We start from the raw sequence: 19,582 nt of genomic DNA on the forward strand, positions 1-19,582 counted from the left end.
TGGCATGTGCTCACTTAAAAAAAAAGTAGTTGATGTGAGATAGTCTTTTCTACTAGTTTGTACATTTCTCAAGATGGCAAGGACAGCAGGGCACGGTGGCACATGCCTGTAATCCCAGCAGCTTGGGAGGCTGAGGCGGAAGGATTGTGAGTTCAAAGCCAGCCTCAGGAAAAGTGAAGCACTAAGCAACTCAGTGAGACCCTGTCTCTAAATAAAATAAAAAATAGGGTTTGAACTCAGTGCCCCCGAGTTCAATTCCTAGTACCAAAAAAAAAAAGGACAATATCTCATTTATCTCTTTTTTAAAAATATTTTTTAGTTTTAGGTGGACACAATATCTTTATTTTTATGTGGTGCCGAGAATTGAACCCAGTGCCTCACGCATGCTAGGTGAGTGCACTACCACTTGAGCCACAGCCCCACCCCCTCATTTATCTCTTTCCTCAGCAACAACTACCTCACCTGTCACAAAACAGGGATTGGTGTTTGTTGGATGATTATGCCACAAATCCAGGGTAATATAAATTCAAGTTTGTGAGAAAAGTATAAAATTAAACATGCTCAGAATATGTTGGAGATGTGAAGACCTTTTTTTGACATTAGGAGATTCAGAAAAAACATTCACTACTCAGATCCAGATGGGATTCGTCAGAGCCTGTTTGAATGTGGGCACAGTCACTTGGAGACCCTGGGATATAGTAACCTGCCTTAGTTGTAGAAGACAGATATTAACATTTCTTTTTTCTTTTTTTTTTTTTTTAAACCAGGGATTAAACCCAGAGATGCTTAACTACATCCTCAGTACCCCCTACCATTTTTAAAAAAATTTTTTTGTAGTTGTAGATAGACAGAATGTCTTTGTTTATTTTTATGTGGTGCTGAGGACTGAACCCAGTGCCTCACACATGCCAGGCAAGCACTCTGCCAATGAGTTACAGACCCAGCCCTGCCCAGTCACTTTTTAAATATTTTATTTAGAGACAGGGTCTGGCTGAGTTGCTAAGTGCCTCAATAAGTTGCTGAGGCTGACTTTGAACTTGTAATCATCCTGTCTCAGCCTCCCAAACTACTGGGATTATAGGCATGTGCCACCATACCCGGCAATAACATCTCTTAATGTCCCTGTCAGTGTAGGAAAAAGCAGACAAGTAAACAGAATCATAAAGTCTCAGACACAGTCATGACCAAGTTCCATCAGAACATTTGCATATTCCATCTGAGTTACGAAGCAGCATTCCAGCCAATGTCATTTCTACCAGAAAAGATCACTGCAAGTCTGTTCACTTCAGGAGCCCAGAGTACAGAGACTGCTGCTCAGAAAAGTGCTTTGGGTAGGAGGAAGAGAAGACATTTGTGTACAAGTGCACAGCAGCCAGGTTCTTTTAGATCTTACCACTTCTAGTAGGAGGAAGGCATTTGTTACTGATAAATTATTATTCTGTTTGTCATTTTCAAGGGAATAAGGAAACCTGAAAACATAGAAAAGGGGGAAAAAGTCCCAAGTAAACATCTTCTCTGAAGTCTCCACCCCTTATCCAAAGTACTGGGAATTGAACACAGGATACTCTACCACTGAGTTACATTCCTATCCCTTTTATTTTTGAGACAGGGTCTTGTCAAGTTACTCAGGGGTCTCACTAAGTGCTGAGGCTGGTCTTGAACTTGCGATCCTCCTGCCTCATCCCTCTGAGTTGCTGGGATGACAGGTATGCGCCACCACGCCTGGCTTTTCTTTGAAGTTTAAATGGATCGTATCCCCTGGCCACAACATGCTCTGCTCTGATTTGTAGCAATCAAGCCTCAAAGAAAAGAGAGCAATAAATTCAATCCCATGGCTCTTGTAAAAAGGCATCTATTTGGCTTTTAATACAAAATGACTCAGAAACAGAAAGAAAATATCATACAAGCCAGTTACTGAATTAAAAACAAAACAACCAAGCCCATCCAACAAATTTCAGTTGATATTCCCTGCCTTCTGCCCAGATTAGAAAACAGGTAACCACAAACCAAATGTCTGTCCCTTTGAAGAAATCTTATTAAAAAAAAAAAAAAAAAAAAGGCAGGAAAGGAGAAACCAGTCCCTGAAATCTGGCAGGTGGTGTTAGAGGCTACTGGGAGCTTGCCTCAATCATCCTGGCACATGAAGTACAAGTGGTGGTTGGAATATGGACACCACCTCCTCTCTGTCTTGCTAGTAATGGTCATCTGAAGGGAGGAGATCAGCCTGGGCACCATTTGACGCCAATTATGCAGTCTGAGGTCTCAAGGTCAAGCAGTCCTGGAGTCTTCCATTCCATAGCTTCACTGAATCTCTCCCATGTACAGTCTCTTGTCACTGGATGCTGAAAGAACTGAGGTAAAAGAACAGAGAAGACAACTGGAAATAATGAAGGCTCAAGGAGACTGGGTGCTCAAGGGCTCTTGTGTCAAGAGCCAATTTTGGTATATAAGAGCAATTGGATGTAACTTGAATTCCCCTTCTAAACAGCATCTACAGGAAATTGTAGTCTGGCTTTTCAATCCAAGTCCTCTCAAAACCATGAGTTTGACTGTACCGTGAGAAATACATTATCAGGCTCAAAATTCTGATGTCCCTTGTCAGTCAAACCCCAAGGAAAAGATCTTCCTAGTTACTTTAGGAGACAGGAAGTGATCTATAATCATAGTTTTGTAAATGTGCTTCTGTTTGTTAAGTCCCGGAGAAAGTTACATTTTATCCTTAAAGTTAAGTTGCAATTTATATCTAAATATGCAGAAATATCATTTTGCCTGTGATCCCAGCAAAGGGAGGTTGAGGCTCAAGTATGGGGCCAGCCTGGGCAACGCTGCAAGACCCTGCCTCAAAAAACCAATAACAATAAAACCCCCATGATTCTCTTATCCCAATATACCACAGAAGCACAGATCTGAAGCAAATAAAAGGCTAACCTACCTTCCCTTGAGATAGAGAAGAAAAATGGAACATTATTCCTACCTTTGTCACTTAGGACAGCAACTGTGAGATAGTCACTGATACTTAGAAGGGCCGTTTTTATGGAAATTCACATTTCTGTCTCTGTATTCCCAGCCCCGCCCTGGGGAGATTACAACAGGTCCCCTTCCCCAATAGTGAGGACAGACTTACTGATGGGCTCATCAGGATGGAAAGCCACTTCATTGATGGAGCCAGCGTGGCCAGGCAGCTTATACAGAATTCTTCTGCTTGTGGTATCCCACACATACACAAACCTGCAAGTATCAGGAATAGCAAAGATCAGGCCTTCTAGAGGTGGGCTAGGACAGAGGCATGGCTCTTTAATGGAAAAGGAAACCATGCTATTTTATTACTCCAAATTTACTGAGTTGCATTCTGGCTTTTAGAAGCTAAGACAGAGGCTGAAGGTGTAGCTCAGTGGTAGAGCACTTGCCTAGAAACTAGGAACAAGGTTTGAGTGAAGACATGGACCCTGATCTTGAGGAACTCAGTAAATGGGAATAGCTTAAAAATATAAGCTTTATTAGTATTTTCAAACATAGCCTCTAGAATGGGAGAGGTCTTGGAGAAGAAAAGAAACAATTTTCCCTATGAACCCCACATAAAAACCTTCCTCAAAGAGCATCAAATATAATTAGGCTACAGTTAACTTTAAAATCATTCAGGAATGTCTTAAAAGTAAACTGATTTATTGCAGGTTGGGAGATGAAGTATAACTTCTTACTACTGTACTTAAACCACTGTACTTTAGTATTTATTGTATTTAACTTTTAGTATTGTACTCAAAGCTGAGCCCAGAAGAGAAATGGGAAATTTCAACTATATAAACATAATCAGAAGTCTTAATATATGTTCCAGGATTCACCTCCCTTAACACCTTCAAACATCCCGGTTAAAACACCACCACCAACAACAAATTTTCTTTGACCCTCAACCCTGCCTGAGTCATTTTAGGTAAAGGGCAAAATAGTTACCATCTTCATATGGTTAGTGGTTTGAAGCAGTTATTAGAAACATTTATTCATATATTTGTTTCAATAAAAAATATACTAGTACTTGAATATAAAATTCCTAGCTCTTGGGCCTGAGGATGCAGCTCAGTGGTAAAGCATATGTTTATTAGCATGTGTGAAATCATAGGTTTCATCTCCTACATCACAAAAACAAAAAAAGCAGGCCTAGTTCTGATACAACAACTTTGGGTATAAATACAAGTAAATGCTAGGCTTGATGGCACAAGCCTATAATACCAGCAACTCAGGTGGCCAAGGCAGGAGGATTCCAAGTTCAAGGCCAGCCTCAGTGACTTACTGAGACCCTGTCTCAAAATAAAAAGGGCTAAGGATGTAGCTCAGTGGTAAAATACTCTTGAGTTGACTTCCCCATACAAAACACAAAAAACAAAAAAGCACATAAATAAGAGCTGTTTTTTGTTTTTTAAAAATATTTTTAGTTGGGGCTGGGGATGTGGCTCAAGCGGTAGTGCGCTCGCCTGGCATGCATGCGTCCCGGGTTCGATCCTCAGCACCACATACAAACAAAGATGTTGTGTCCACCGAGAACTGAAAAATAAATATTAAAAAATTCTCTCTCTCCAAAATAAAAAAAAAAAAAAAAAAATTTTAGTTGTATATAAGCACAATACTTTGATTTTTTGGCACCCTTGCTCTCTGCGCTTTTTTCCTGCCATGCTCAAATAACTGGTCTTCATTCATCATGGTAATGGCAGTGTGCGGGGGGTGGTGGTAAAAGAGTATGAGTGCTGTTTCACCAGAAGCCAGAAAGACCTGGGTTCAAGTCTCAGTGCAGCTACTTATTAGTTAAGTAAATTTAATAATTGAATGTTTCTGAGCTTTTTTCCTTGTTCTGTTGCAAAGTGCTTGGCACATAGTATTAATGATGGTTGTTGCTATTAGGAGTACATTTGCTATCAAGCTACTATCACAAGAACCCCATGGGCTGAATCAATCCTTCCTGGACCAGCCTGGCCAGTCTCCCTGTGTCCTCACTAGGGGTGTTAAGGTTTCAGGTCTGAAGACGAGGAGGTGATTTCTAAGTAGAAAGGCAGAGCTTGGCAAACCCAGGCCCAGATGAAGTGCAGTTTCCTGAAAAGGAAGGCTAGATTCCCAGGCACATGAAAGACGACAGAACCCCAGATCTCCAAGGGTTTACTTCAAGGCCTCATTCTTGATGGCTGCCAATTAGATGCTAAATTTAGAGGGATTCCTTGCCTTTCCTCACTGTAGCATGGCAACATTCAGTAGGAACCAGGTCCTTATGTAACAGTGCTGCTTGCTGACTTGGGGCTAATTGGCGAGGTGGCCTGTAAAATCCGGACAACCCCAGCAGGGAGAGGGGCAGGCTTTACTCAGGCCAGAGCCAAGCCTCCACATATAAAATTTAAAGGAATAGAGAGGAGGAAAAGGGAGAAGGAAGGACACTACATATCAGAAAGGGCCAATGTTAGAAACAAACCATTCTTGTCAGGGAAAAGGGCATATGTAAATATAATTTAAAGAGACCATGCCAAGTTACTCCTGTACCCCAGTGACTTGGGAGGCTGAGGCAAGAGGATCACAGGTTCAAGGCCAGCTTGGGCAACTTAGTGAGACCCTGTCTGTCCCCTTTATTATTCTCCTCCTACCCGAAAAAATAAGACTTACCAATCTTCCCTTTGAATTCTAGTGGTACTGGGGATTGAACCCAGGAACTTATGCATCCTGGGCAAGTGCTCTACCACTGAGCTACATCCCCTGCACCCTGTTCCGTAATTTAAAAAGACTAATTACATAAGAAAGACACTGCTGAAAAGTATACAAAACTACTTTGAATGGTTCTTAGTCTGTAAAGAATGCAAGATACTGGGCTGGAGTTGTGGCTCAGTGGTAGAGCGCTTGCCTAGCACGTGTGAGACACTGGGTTCGATCTTCAGCACCACATAAAAATAAATAAATACAATAAAGGTATTGTGTTTATCTACAACTAAAAAATATTTTAAAAACATTTTTAATATTTTAATGCAAGACACCTTAGTCTGTTAAGGTCTTCTTTTGACCACTGAAAATCTTTTAGATTCCCGCTTCAAGGCAGCTCTCTATACCACCTGGACTAAAATCATCAATGTGCTACTATTTCATCAAAGCCCCTTCCCCTCAAAAAAAAAAAAAAAAAAAAAAAAAACCTGATTAATTCTCCATCTTTCCTGCCATTAAACTTGTTAGAAAAACAAAAAAGTGGACTTTGAATGTTTCAAGTATGTTCAGTTAATCACAAGGTGTGGGGCAGACCACAGTAAAGCTTCTCCAGGCAGGGCTAGGGTTCCAAGAAGGAAAACCTGAAGCATGATAAAAGCTTTTGCAAGCTTGGGAAAGGGTTCGCATTTATAGATGATGCGCTTATTTCAGCAGGGTAGTAGTAGAATATCTGAAGGGGACAAGAGTGAGGTTAAGTGAAAAAGAGTAAACACATTGCCCAATGAAAGCTAAAATCTGAATCTGCCACCAGAAGATCTTATTCTTTACTATTCCACCTGGACATCACTATTCAACCTGATTCCCTTCAAAGTATAGGCCACTACAGACACACCAAATACAATAGTATCTGATGGAAGAATTTCCTCACACAAGCCACATAATGGGCCAGTTAAATTCATACTTAAGAAAGTCTCACTTGCTGGACATGGTGGCAAATGCCTGTAATCCTAGTCACTTGAGAGGCTGAGGCAGGAGGATCCTAAGCTTGAGGCCAATCTTAGCAACTTGTCTCAAAAGTTGCCCCTGGCAGCTGCCACATATTGCTGAGTTGTTATGTGGGGTAGAATCTGACTACTATCTTTGGGTTAGTAATTCATTCATATAATATTAACAAGTGCTTAGTATAAGATAATGCAGGGGCTGACAAGCACTTCCCTGGGTTCACAGAGATGACTAAGATTCATTCCCTGAGTTCTGGGTGCAAATAATTTAGTAGGGTTGCCCCAAAATATCTGTCTGGTTGTGAGGTGTAATAAATACTAATAAGGATTAGATGGACAAAGTGCTAAATACAGCAAAAAGTAATTAGTTATGCCCAAGAGTTAAGAGAGGAAAGGCCAGGGAACAGTTAAAGATACAACACAGGGCTGAGGGTATAGCTCATCGGTAGAGCGCCTATCTCGCACATGTGAGGCACTGGATTCGATCCTCAGCACAACATAAAAATAAATAAAGATACTGTGTCCAGCCACAAAAAAAAAAAAAAAAAAAAAAAAAAAAAAAAAAGATACAACACAGGGGTGGTTACTAGAAAGGTAAGGGAGCTTGGATAATGGAAGAGGGGGTATGAGACAGAACCCGAGTTGAGAATGCAGAAGGGTTAGAATACAGAGTGCAGCACTGTGGTGATGGTCAGAGAGATGAGTACTTAATGTGTTGAAACAAAGTGAAGCAGCAGAAGAATCTCATGAGAGACTGGGAAAATTATGAGACTGAATTTTATTTTGATGGCAATGTGAATCCAACAGGATAAAGAAATGGTTGACCTTCTAGGTCTAAAATATCCAAGGAAGAGAGAAATAACGTGTTTGTCCAACATGCTTTTTTAATCTTTCATACTGCAAATGGCTTCATCTCCAAGTACAGCTATAACTCTGGCTGCTCTAGTCCATAACTGCATGTCATGTATTAAACATGAGAAGACCTGCAGAGCTACATCATCCTCTACCTCACACCCAGTAATCCTTACCTGTCGGCTGAGCCAGCTGCTATTTTGCTTCCATCAGGTGACCAAGAACATCTCAGGAGATTCTATAATGATGAATAAGCAAGAATTTATTGAATGGTAACATATCAAATTTCTCTTTGCCACACCCAAGAATCACTGGGAGATTTTAAGCATCCTAACTGGACTTTTAAAATTATTCTCCCCAGAAAGATGATCAGCAATTATCTTATTTTCTATGGACCAAAAATAAAATACTTCATTATTTTATACCATATAAACACTAACTAGAAAATGCTTATTAGTAAGTTATGTTAGATTAGACCTGGCAACAAAATTTGTTTTGCCAATAAATGGAGGCCTCCTTTGCTTGATTTATCTTGATCCTCATTAAATTTCCCCCCTCTTGTTCTTATTTTTTTTTTTTTTTATTTAATCTTTATTAACCAACTGTTTGAGGGGAAATGCTGTTTCCAACAGAGCTGACCTGGGAATTTGAGGGTTTAAGAAAAATTTCTGTCTCTCACAAATTGGGGCATGGTGCTGACTGAGAAGAGGGATATATTTCCAGGGTTCTAACACATGGTCACTCGGAAAGTAAATGAAACAATTTGGATAATAGCCATGGGAGCCTGGGTCCCTTATAGAACATTGATCTGAAAGGGTTGAAGATCCTATGGAATAAAAAAAAAAACTAGGAGTGTCCTGTTGAGGATGGACTGATATTAGAAGCTCTCAGATTGAGAGCTGGCTTCATCGCTATCTGGCTAAGTGTCTTCTGTGATATTCTTGTATTAGTTTTATTTTGGTAAGAACAACTTTGATAAAGAACAGCCACTAGAATGCAGCCCATTCTTAGCAAAACTACTTCTCTTTAGCCTTAGCATCACCTTAAATGTTTTTGGAATCAAATAGACAATAAAACCCCTTTGCTATGTAGCACTCACCTTTTCAAAGTTGTGCACATTTCCTTGAAATATCTTCACACACCTCTCTTTGGGGGCAAATGGTCGGACATCCCAGACCCGCACTGCAAAACAAATTTAATCCAATTAACCAACCAAACCAAATATGAGCCAGAGAATTCCTGAGAACGAAAATGAAACTAGTATCATGCTAATGACAAACACTGCCTCCTGGCTATAGGTGGTCCAACAGGCACACTGCTACCTGTAAAGGCTCTTTTATTTTTCTAATGGGAATATAATGCATCAAAGTTCTATTAACTGGTGCTAAGGGCACTTTTCCTCACAGAGGAAAGTAAGGGGTAGGAAGGAGAATTGGCAAATACATTGAGAAATTGCAACAGAATGCAGCTGCTTGTGATAATAATTTCAAATAACTCCTCTGTCAATTCTGAGTCACAAAACTCAAACTTTGATATAACAATCAAAATACCAATGACTATTGTAAAAATGAGTCTATAAAAACCAAAGTTAATATTCATGTTTTATAATTTTTTCATTTGGACACATGAGAGTCTAACCTTGAACAAGGTCAAATGTAGCAAGAGAAAACTGTATTAAAAAATTAGAAAAAGTGAACTTTGTTCCCCAGTACCCCAGAAGCTGAGGATCGACTCTAGGATCTCACACATGCTAGGCAAGCATTCTCCTATTGAGTAACATCCTCAGCCTTAGAAAATGTGAACTCTGAATTTAATTTTAGTTTTGTTGTATATGGGGATGTTAGGTAAATAGTCAATTATTTGTGTCTTGATTTTCTGCTCTATTAAAAAACAAACAGCTGGCTGTGGTGGCACACGCCTGCAATCCCAGCAGCTTGGGAGGCTGAGACAGGAGAATTACAAGTTCAAACCCAGCTTTAGCAACAGTGAAGTGCTAAGCATCTCAGTGAGACCCTGTCTCTAAATAAAATACAAAATAGGGCTGGGATGTGGCTCAGTGGTTGAGTGCCCCTGAGGTCAATCCCTGGCACCCAAACAAACAAAAAATCACTTTTTTTCTTTTTAGTGGTAGTAGGGATTGAACCCAGTGATACTCTCCCACTGAGCTGTATCCCCAGAACTCTTTATTTTGAGAGAGGGTCTCACTACATTGGCCAGGCTGGCCTCAAGTTTTTGATTCTCCTGACTCAACCTCCTGAATAATTAGGATTACAGGTGTGTGCTACCATGCCTGTTGTTTGTTTCCTTCTTTCTTTGAAATAAATAAATCCATTTTAAGAATTGAGCAAGATGATATATGTGGAAAGAGTCTAAAAAGTTGGAGGTGATAAAAATAGAGAATTTATAATTTTATTATGTTGCCAAAACCAGAAATTCTTCTTACTATTCTTTTAATAACCACTCACAGAACTTCATCATTTCTCACTATAAAGGATGCTAGAATTAGTCAAGGGTAAATCCACTGAATTTGAGATATGCATATAAATATACAATGTAAGCAGTAGCTAATGCTGTTTTAACAGAAGCTAATCTTATAGAGGAATCTGAATGATGTCATTTTATTTGAGTGTGAAAAGGTAATACCAACACTTGGGAGTCAGACAGGCATAAAAAGGCAAAGCTATGCATGGAAGTTTGCTATTGAGATGATAATGCAGTCAGGAAGTAAGGACTTCCATTCAGTCAACAAATATTTGAGTACCCATTAAATGCCAGGTACTGTTTTTGCTAAAAAATGTCAGTTAGTGCATTTTAGTTCTTGACAAGCCCAAGAACATGATATGGATACCAGGAGCATTTCCAACCTCTAATATTAAGCACATAATCCCACAACTGCCTTCCTTTTTTGTTATGGTAAACCCATTCTCCCACCCTACAACTAAAAAACCCAAATCAAACAATCAACAAAATAAGCAAAGAAATAGGGCAACAAGAGTTTGTGTTTGTGTAAGTCCAGAATGTTGAGGCTATTTTTTTTTTTCAGTATTGATGATTGAACCTAGGCAAATTGTCTACCAATGAACTACATCTCCAGCACTTTTTATTTTGAGACAAGATCTTGGTAAATTGCTGAGACTGGCCTCTAACTTGTTATTTTTCGGTCTGAGCCTCCAAAATATCTGGGATTACAGTTGTGTGCCACTATTCCCTGCTCACACTAGGGCTCTTGGAGTAGAGAGGTAAGATACATGGCATACTGGTCTACGATTGCCCAAACTTGGTACTATCTGCAAACATCTGAGAACTGTCCTGACTATTTGGATTATAAGACTCTGATTTTTTTTTCTCATGGAACTAATCAGTTAAAATTTTTCTTATATTCTTCTTGGATTTACAGTATACCAGAGCAGAAATTGGCCCTAACGATAAAGGCCCATTTCCTCTAATTTTATCCATGTAGAAACTGAAGTCCAGAAAGGATAAATATAGTTCAAAGTTGTTTAGGAGCTATAATGGCAGATCTGGGAGTAGCGTCCTGGATTCTTGATCATCTAAAGCTTTTCCCACTACAATATTCTCATTGACTGGTAGACTCTTTGAGCCATCCTTGACTCTTTCCTTGACTTTCATGTATCCCAGTATACATATTTTTTCTCTTTTTGCAGTGCTGGGTACTGAACTTAGGACCTCGGACATACCAGGTTAACATTCGACCACTAAGCTACATCCCCCATACCCCTACACATTTAAAACCCAATGCCCACTTCTTTAGGGTCTACAGAGACTGGGCACTGGGACAGCTTTCCTCTTCAAAGTTACCTGTATTGTCCATTGCATTGGACAAGAGGTAAGAGCCTTCAGAACTTAAACTCAGTCCAGTCACGGAATCTGCATGGCCTCTCATGGTGTAGGTTAGCTTGTTTTGGCGTAGGTCCCAGACCTGCAAAAACAAAAAAATGCTCCCAGAAATCAAACTGAGAAAGAGCAGAGAAAGAATTATTCAAGAGTCACTTGCTCGGAGAAATTGGTATCCTTTCTTAAAGGGCAAAATATTATTTTAACTACAAAATACAGGATTTCTGTCAAAGAGAAAAAAAAAACCCTTGTCTTTTTTTTTTTTTTTTTTTTTTGGTGGTGTTGGGGATTGAACCAGGGCCTTGTTCCTGAGAGATAAGCACTCTACCAACTGAGCTATATCCCAGCCCAAAACCCTTGTCTTTTAAAAAAAGAGTCAAAGTGACTATATTTGACTTGATATAAATTAATGTCAAATATTAAGATAAAGTTCAATGTAAGAAAATTTGCATAGAAGTCATTTTCAAAACATAACAAAATGTAGTAGACATTAAAGAAAAAATAAATAGCATTTAAAATGATTATATTGATTCTTAGTCACTAAAAAGAAATTATTAGGGGCTGGGGTTGTGGCTCAGTAGTAGAGTCCTTGCCTAGCACGCATGAGGCACTGGGTTCAATCCTCAGAACCACATAAAAACGAAATAAAGATATTGTACCCATCTACAACTAAAATAAATATTAAAAAAAGAGAAATTATTAGAACTACATAAAAATAAGTAAACATGTAATTTAAAGACATTATGAGTACATGTAAATTGTGTTTAAGAAAATATGTAAGAATATTGATGCTTAAATTAATGTCATGTATATGTAAATATATATATATTCACACACACACACACACACTATATATATATAACCTAAATGTCAATAAGGTAAAAGATATGACATTAAATTATGATTCATAAGCACATTGGAACATTATGAATTCTCACAAAGGAGCTAGCATGGCAGAACGGAAAGAGAGGCAATTTAGGATTAAGAATAACCAGTAGTTATGTGTCACTGGGCCACTAACCCTTTCTTGAGGACAGGGAAAACATCTACTTCTTATGGCTGTTATAGGAATTACAAATAAGAATGCTTAGCATATGCCTGGCACTTGGCAGGCCCTCAATAATTTTGGCAGCTATTATTGAGCAGTTCCTAAAAATAACTCTGGAATCCAAATGCAAAAATATTTACATAATAAGCAAAAAAGGGAAAATACAAAACAGTATTTATATTTACATAAACTGCAACTATGTAAAATAATTATTAACACTGCCAGCAATAGTCTGGATGTCACATGGCAAAACAGTAATTTTGTGAAGGTCATCGGTATTATACAAAACTCTTCCCAAATTTTATTTAACACTGCCATGTAATTTTTCTAAGTGAATAAAATTTTTGCTGTCTTCTAAAGCTAGGCACTTTCTCTCATCCAGATGTGAGTTAGGTATTGTATGCTGGAGTAATACATAAGGCAGACAGCTCTACTTTCTCCATCCATAACTCATTCATGTGTACAGCCTAACACACTTCATATACCATCATTTTTTTGTGTCAGGATGTTTGCTGCCTCAGTAATCAGGAGAGCTTGAAATGGTTGACACTCTATTAAAGTTTTTGCCCTTTCTCTTCAGAGAAGGCACTGCTGAAATCTTTACCTTAGTAACAAGTAGGAGAGAATGCACTTGCCACCAATCTCAGCACTTATGTGCTATTTCCAGACTTTCTCCTTTGAGGCCTATACCTTGTTTGTGTAGGGACAAAAAATATTTGGGATTTGCCACAGAAAGAATGAATAGGACACTAATTTAAGCAAAACATTTTGCAAATGTCCTAATCAGCTATTCAATGAACATCTGGGTATCTGATCAGTGGCAACCACTATTGGAGATTTAAAGGGACAGAGTTCCTGCTCTCAAGCAACATTTAGTTTAGCAATGAAAACAGTCTTGCAAACAAATATTGAAAGGCCTATTTTTTCAGTGTAGTAGCAGAGGGGGCAAAAGGTTTAACTCTTGTAGAACAGGGATGAGAGAAGCTTTCCCAGAGAATAAAGTATTTGAGCAAGGTAAAGAAGAAGGAAGAGATTTTTTTCTTTCTTTCTTTTTTTGGTGGTACTAGGGATTAAACCCAGGTTCACACATATTAGACAGGCACTCTACCACTGAGCTACATCCCCAGCCCTTTTAAATTGTGAGACAAGAGTCTCTCTCATTAAGTTGTCCAGGCTGTCCTCAAATTTGGGATCATCTGGGCTGGGGTTTTGGCTCAGTGGTAGAGCGCTTACCTAGGACACATGAGGCACTGGGTTCGTTCCGCAGCACCACATAAAAAATACTAAATAGGGCTGGGGATATTGCTCAGTTGGTAGAGTGTGCCTTGCATGCACAAGGCCCTGTTTTCAATCCCCAGTACCTCACAAAAACAACCCCCCCATCCCAAACTAAATAAAGGTATTGTGTCTACCTACAACTAAAAAGATATATTAAAAAAAAAAATTGGGATCGTCCTGTCTCTGCCTCCTGAGTAGCTGGGATGATAGGCGTGTACCTCGCTGGAAGAGGTTTTTTTTTTTTTTAATTACTTTGACCAAGTGGAAGTGTATTTCAAGGGAAAAGTGATGTGTGAAAGCAGAGAGCATGATAAAATTGCTAGATTGTAGGGAATTAAGCGTAGAGAAGAAACAGATCATGCTTGAGAGGTATATAACAGAGGTGAGCACACAAAAGGCTTTGAATGCCTGACTTGGATTTTATTCCCTTCACTAGGGAGTCACAGAAGGGTTCAAAGTAGGGCAATGAGTTGGTTAGATTTGTACTCTGAAAAGATCTTTCTGGCTTAGATAATCAAAGAGATGAGACCAGAGGATAAGAAATCAAAAAACACTTATTTTATTCCTTTAAACAAACAAAACTACCAACTAAACTCCCATGTGGCTCAGAGCTCAGGTTTACATGAAACACTAAAGAACTTCCAGCCAGACCCTCAAGCCCTCAAGCAGGGATATGTTTTATTCTTTTTTCATTTTTCCTCTGACTTCCAGATCCTATCAAAGTCCCTAGAGACAGCATATTTACTCACAAAAGGGACTCCCATTCCTCATTTCTTCTTCCTTTTTAAAAACAGGCTGTGCTGAGAAGTGTCTTGTCACACCTGGCCCCCTCAACCATGCTGGGGATCACATCCAGGGCCTCATGCATGCTAAGCACTGGTTCTATCACTGAGTTAAACCCTCAGCCCAAGAACCAAGTTCTTTTAGGAATACCTACTAATGTGCTGAGGCAGTATAGGGACTTGTCAAGCAATTAAATGCTAAAGCATGCTGAGTCCCTAAGTGCTTAAAAGAAACCTGTTAATTGACCAGAGGCAACAAGACAGATTGGAAAGATTATCAGCCCTCTGAGGATACAGCTGCCATCCTGGCTTTACCATTGACTGAGTGATTGACTATGTGATCTTGGCTAAATCATTTAACATCTTAGGGCCTTACTTTAGTCATCCATAAAATAAGACAGATGAACCAGAAGTTTAAGGTTTCTTGCAGGTTTGACATTCCTGGAGTCTATTTCTGATTGGAAAGGAGCCTCTCTTTTCCATATTTAAAGAAATTTATGAGGCCCGAGGACAACTTCAACATAAGAGTGCTTCTGGGTCCAGGGGTAATTACTCTCCCCTAAGTATGTCACAACAGGGTATTTAGGTAGGGAGAAACCTAAGGAAGGAGCTCAATTTATCTTCTAACTAAATTCTAAATTCTAATAAGGTCTTACATTTCTCTAGCATACCTTAATCATATAGGAGCAAAAAAGAAGACAACTAATTATAGCAACCTAACTTTACATACTATTAATTGCTGCTGCCATAAAATAAAACAATAGGTCTGGGGCTGTAGCTCAGTGGCATAGCATATGCCTAGCATGTATGTAAGACACTGGGTTTGATCCTTAGCACTGCATAAAAATAAACAAATAAAATAAAGGCATGCTGTCCATCTACAACTACAAAAAAAAAGCAAACAAAAACAACAACAAAAAACAATTTGTATTCAAAATTGGCAACATTCTTATACTTGTTAGCATATTACCACTATCATTATCATCATAATTTTTTCTTGTTGTTGCTTATGATCAAATCCAGGGCCTTACTAGGCAAACTATGTACTTCTGAGCTACACCCCAAGCCTCTGATACCTTACTGTTCACCTGGAACTCTATCCTAAGGAAACAAATGCAGAAAAAGTTTTATAGAAACATGACCATAGCAGCATTAATTTGTGACAGTGGTACATACAACATAAATCAATGTCTAGTGACATGGTTGTGACTTACTAAATTGTAGAATATCCCAATAATAAAAATGATTGATGGGCTGGGGATATAATTTAGTGGTATAGCACAATCCCCAGCATGGCAAAACGACAAAAAAGATGATAATGGCAGGTGACATGTATTAAACATTTACTATGAGCTTGCCATGGGCTGGAATATCACATCTTTATTTAATTCATGTAACAATTACACATGGTAGGCTGAATACTCCCATTTAGAGGTAAGAAATGGAGATTCAGAGAAGTTAAAGTCACTTTCTTAGCTAAGTGTGCTGGCACACATCTCTAGTCCCAGTTACTCTGTTGGCCAAGGAAGGAGAATCACTTCAGCCCAGGAAATCAAGACTAGCCTGGACAACATGGAAAGACCCTGTCTGCAAAAACAAAATAACAATAATAACAACAACAACAACAACAACAAAAAAAAAAAAAAATTTTTTTTTTTTTTTGGTGCTGGAGATTGAAACCAAGGAAGGAGCTCAACCATCCCCAGTACATACCTTTATATATATATTTAAATTTAGAAACAGGGTCTTGCTGAGTTGCTTAGGGCCTTGCTAAGTTGCCGAGGCTGACTTTGAACTTGTGATCCTTCTGCCTCAGTCACCTAAGTGCTGGGATTATAGTTGTCACCACATCTGGCCACAAATAACTTTCTTAAAATCAGAGCAATTAAGTGGAAGAATCAGAAAAATAACCCCAACATATTGTCCAGAAGGATAAGAGGGATATGAGAGAGCAACTAGAGGAGGACCTATTCAAGTTTAGAAGTCCTCTCAGAGAAGCAGGAGTCTGAGCCAAGAAATAAGAACAAGAGCAAGTCAGTCATAGCAAGATCTGAAGTAGGCAGGTTCCTGACAAAGGAACTAGCTATAGGATAATAAATTTAAAAAACAGCATGTAAGATTTATTTTATTTTTTATTCTAACTTGTTATATATGACAGCAGAATGCATTACAGTTCTTATTACACACATAAAGCACAATTTTTCATCTCTGGTTGGAAACAAAAAGCAGCATATAAGATTTTATCTAAAAGAAAAGACTGGAAAGTATAATGAAATATCAAGAGTGAATGAATTTGGATGATTATACCACAGTGATTTTATTTCTACTATTTTTCTTTTTGGTATCAGGGATTGAACCCAGGAGCACTTTACCATCAAGCTATATCCCTAGCCCTTTTTCTTTTTTTATTATTTAAAAAAATTTTTATTATTATTTTTTAGTTGTCAATGAATCTTTATTTATTTATACGCAGTGCTGAGAAGTGAATCCAGTGCCCAACACATTGCTAGGCATGTGCTCTACCCCTGCTATGATCCCAGTTCCCTCATTTTTTATTTTGAGACAGGGTCTCAATAAATTGCCCAGGCTGACCTCAAACTTGCAAGGCCTCCAAGTGGGTGGGATTATAGGTGTGTAACTGTGCCAGGCTCTTTTTCTTTTTACATTTTCTAAAGCATAAAAACTAGCCAGGTGTGGTTGTACATGCCTGTAATTTCAGCAACTTGGGAGGCTGAGGCAGAAGGATCATAAGTTCATGGCCAATCTTGGCAAGTTAGCAAGATACAGTCACAATATAAAAAATAAAAAGGACTGAAGCTGGGGTTGTGGCTCAGTGGTGGAGCACTTGCCTAGCACGTGTGAAGCACTGAGTTCAATTCTCAGCACCACATAAAAGTAAATAAATAAAAGAATGATATTGTGCCCATCAAAAAAGAAAAGAATGCAGAGAAGGTAGGGAGTGTAGCTCAGTGGTAGAAGTAAGTACCTGCCCTATGTTTGATATGTAGCATGGCAAAACAAAAACACAAAAAAACATGCCTAAAGAAAGGAGCTCACGAGGGCATTTAAGACAGAGGGATGAGGCTGTAGTTATAGAACTTAAGAAGTCATGTCTGGTTCAGAATGGTTAGGGTAGTAAAACATATATAACCACCCCCCCAACACACACACACACGAGAAAAGACTATAAAGGATCTACTGGATTTGGCAACAGAGAGATGGTCTTAAAGGGAGCAATGCCCACAAAATAATGAAAGCAGAGGCCAGACTGTTAGAGGTGATGGGGAGATATGGAATTGAGAAATAAAAGGGAAGTGAGGAACTAAAGACAGTGAGTCCATGAAAATCTTCAGGGCTTTTCTCTTAAGTGTTAAGAGTATGACTCTGGGGGCTAGGGATGTGGCTCAAGTAGTAGCGTGCTCGCTTGGCATGCGTGGGGCGCTGGGTTTGATCCTCAGCCCCATATAAAAAAATTAAGATGTTGTGTCCACTGAAAACTAAAAAATAAATTAAAAAAAAAAGAGTATGACTCTGGAACCAAATTCTTGGTTTGAACTAAGTTTCCATTTCTTATAGCAGCAGAACTTTGGGTTATATTATTATGCCTCTTTTAGCTCAGTTTCTTCACCTATAAAATGGAATTGGTAGGGTCTATTTCAAGAAGACAGCTGTGAACCTAAACGAATGAATGATGCAAAGCTTATGAACACCACTTGACATAAAGCAAGCACTTTGTGTTAGATGATAACAACATTATCACCACCATCATCCTTTCCAAAAAGTTTGGCTATGAAGGGGAAGACCCTCAGGGCAATAGCAAGAGAGGGTGTGTGGCTGAAGGATGATACTACTTACCTTCCCTAGAAGAGACCTAAGCATGATCAAATGTTGATGAGAAGGAGAAACATAGAAGTTAAAAAAAGGATCTGGGCAAACTGATGGCATGGGTTTCTTGAGGATGAAAGAAGAGTTGAAACCCTTCCAATTAAAGGACCACCTTTGGATAAAAACAAGGAAATTTTATCTACAGTAACTCCAAAGGAAGCAAGGAGGGACAGGAATATAGTACAATCTCCAGGTAGGGACAACAGAGGAAGTTGGGTATTAACTAACAGGTATCATTCTTATGATAAAGCAGAAGGTAAGGTCAAAGTCTGAGAGCCTCAAGGAAGCCAACAGATAAAGGCAGACATGAACTGTGTAGCTCCAAAAAAACACTGCACAACTACTGGCACTGGCTACGTCTAGGAACTCTGCCAGGTGCTTTAATAGACCAGGCTCAGTTAATAACCACCATAACCCTATGAGGCAGATGCTACTGTTTGTTATTATTACTACCTTTGCTATTCTCCTGAGACAACAAAAGCTTAAGGAAATAAAGTAAAAGAACTTATTTGAAGTCACAAAACTAGAAATTGATGGAATTGGGATCAGAATCCAAGTCAATTACTTGAAAACTTGAGTTCATGGTCTATTGTCTCTTTCTTAGAGAAGTTTAGGAAATTTCCTTTTCACAGGGTCAAAAAGAAACACATCGAGAGATGAGGGCAGGGAATCACAAACTGATTCACAGTTATCTCATTAGAACAAGACAGGTAAAATAAAAAAATTTTAAAAAATTAAAAAAAAAAAAGATTTTAAATGTCTTCAGGGAAGGAATGTAATGCATTCTGTATTTTTCACACAGACCCTCTCCCAGGGACTTCACACTTCAAATTAACTGCCTGGTCCTTAGTTTTAAGTTTCTACCTTCCTATTAGTTGGCATTGAGTGCCAAGGCACCACAATCTCAGTTTGCAAAGATTTACTTCTAGGAGTGTATACAAGTGAAAAAGAATTATAACATAAACATCAAACATACCTTGATATCGTTGTCTATTCCACCAGAGATAATCTGATCACTTGTGTCATTGAAGGTTACAGCTAACACCTGGTAAGTGTTCTGAAATGTCTGGATGGCTGCTTTCTTCCGGATGTCCCAAAGCTGAAGCAGAGGAAAAGATGAGTGTATTAGTAATGTCACTATTTATTTATTTATTATTTTTTAGTTGTAGTTAAGACACAACACCTTTATTGTATTTATTTATTTTTATGTGATG

At 38.7% G+C, this 19,582-nt stretch overlaps 1 protein-coding gene across 1 annotated transcript in view; it reads right to left on the reverse strand.

The window, feature by feature from the left end:
- Nucleotides 1-1,836: 1,836 nt before the first annotated feature.
- The window catches only part of Snrnp40 (small nuclear ribonucleoprotein U5 subunit 40), a 33,417-nt gene continuing 15,671 nt past the window's right edge, over nt 1,837-19,582 (reverse strand). The window contains exons 5-10 of the mRNA XM_027937556.2: nt 19,345-19,467; nt 11,340-11,460; nt 8,620-8,702; nt 7,697-7,758; nt 3,125-3,228; nt 1,837-2,351 (exon numbers count right to left, since the gene is read on the reverse strand). Coding sequence (XP_027793357.1) covers nt 2,302-2,351; nt 3,125-3,228; nt 7,697-7,758; nt 8,620-8,702; nt 11,340-11,460; nt 19,345-19,467 — 543 coding nt within the window. The 3' untranslated portion in view covers nt 1,837-2,301. The remainder of the gene's footprint in view (nt 2,352-3,124; nt 3,229-7,696; nt 7,759-8,619; nt 8,703-11,339; nt 11,461-19,344; nt 19,468-19,582) is intronic.

The sequence above is a fragment of the Marmota flaviventris genome, chromosome 10, assembly GCF_047511675.1.
Source record: "Marmota flaviventris isolate mMarFla1 chromosome 10, mMarFla1.hap1, whole genome shotgun sequence".
Taxonomy (NCBI): domain Eukaryota; kingdom Metazoa; phylum Chordata; class Mammalia; order Rodentia; family Sciuridae; genus Marmota; species Marmota flaviventris.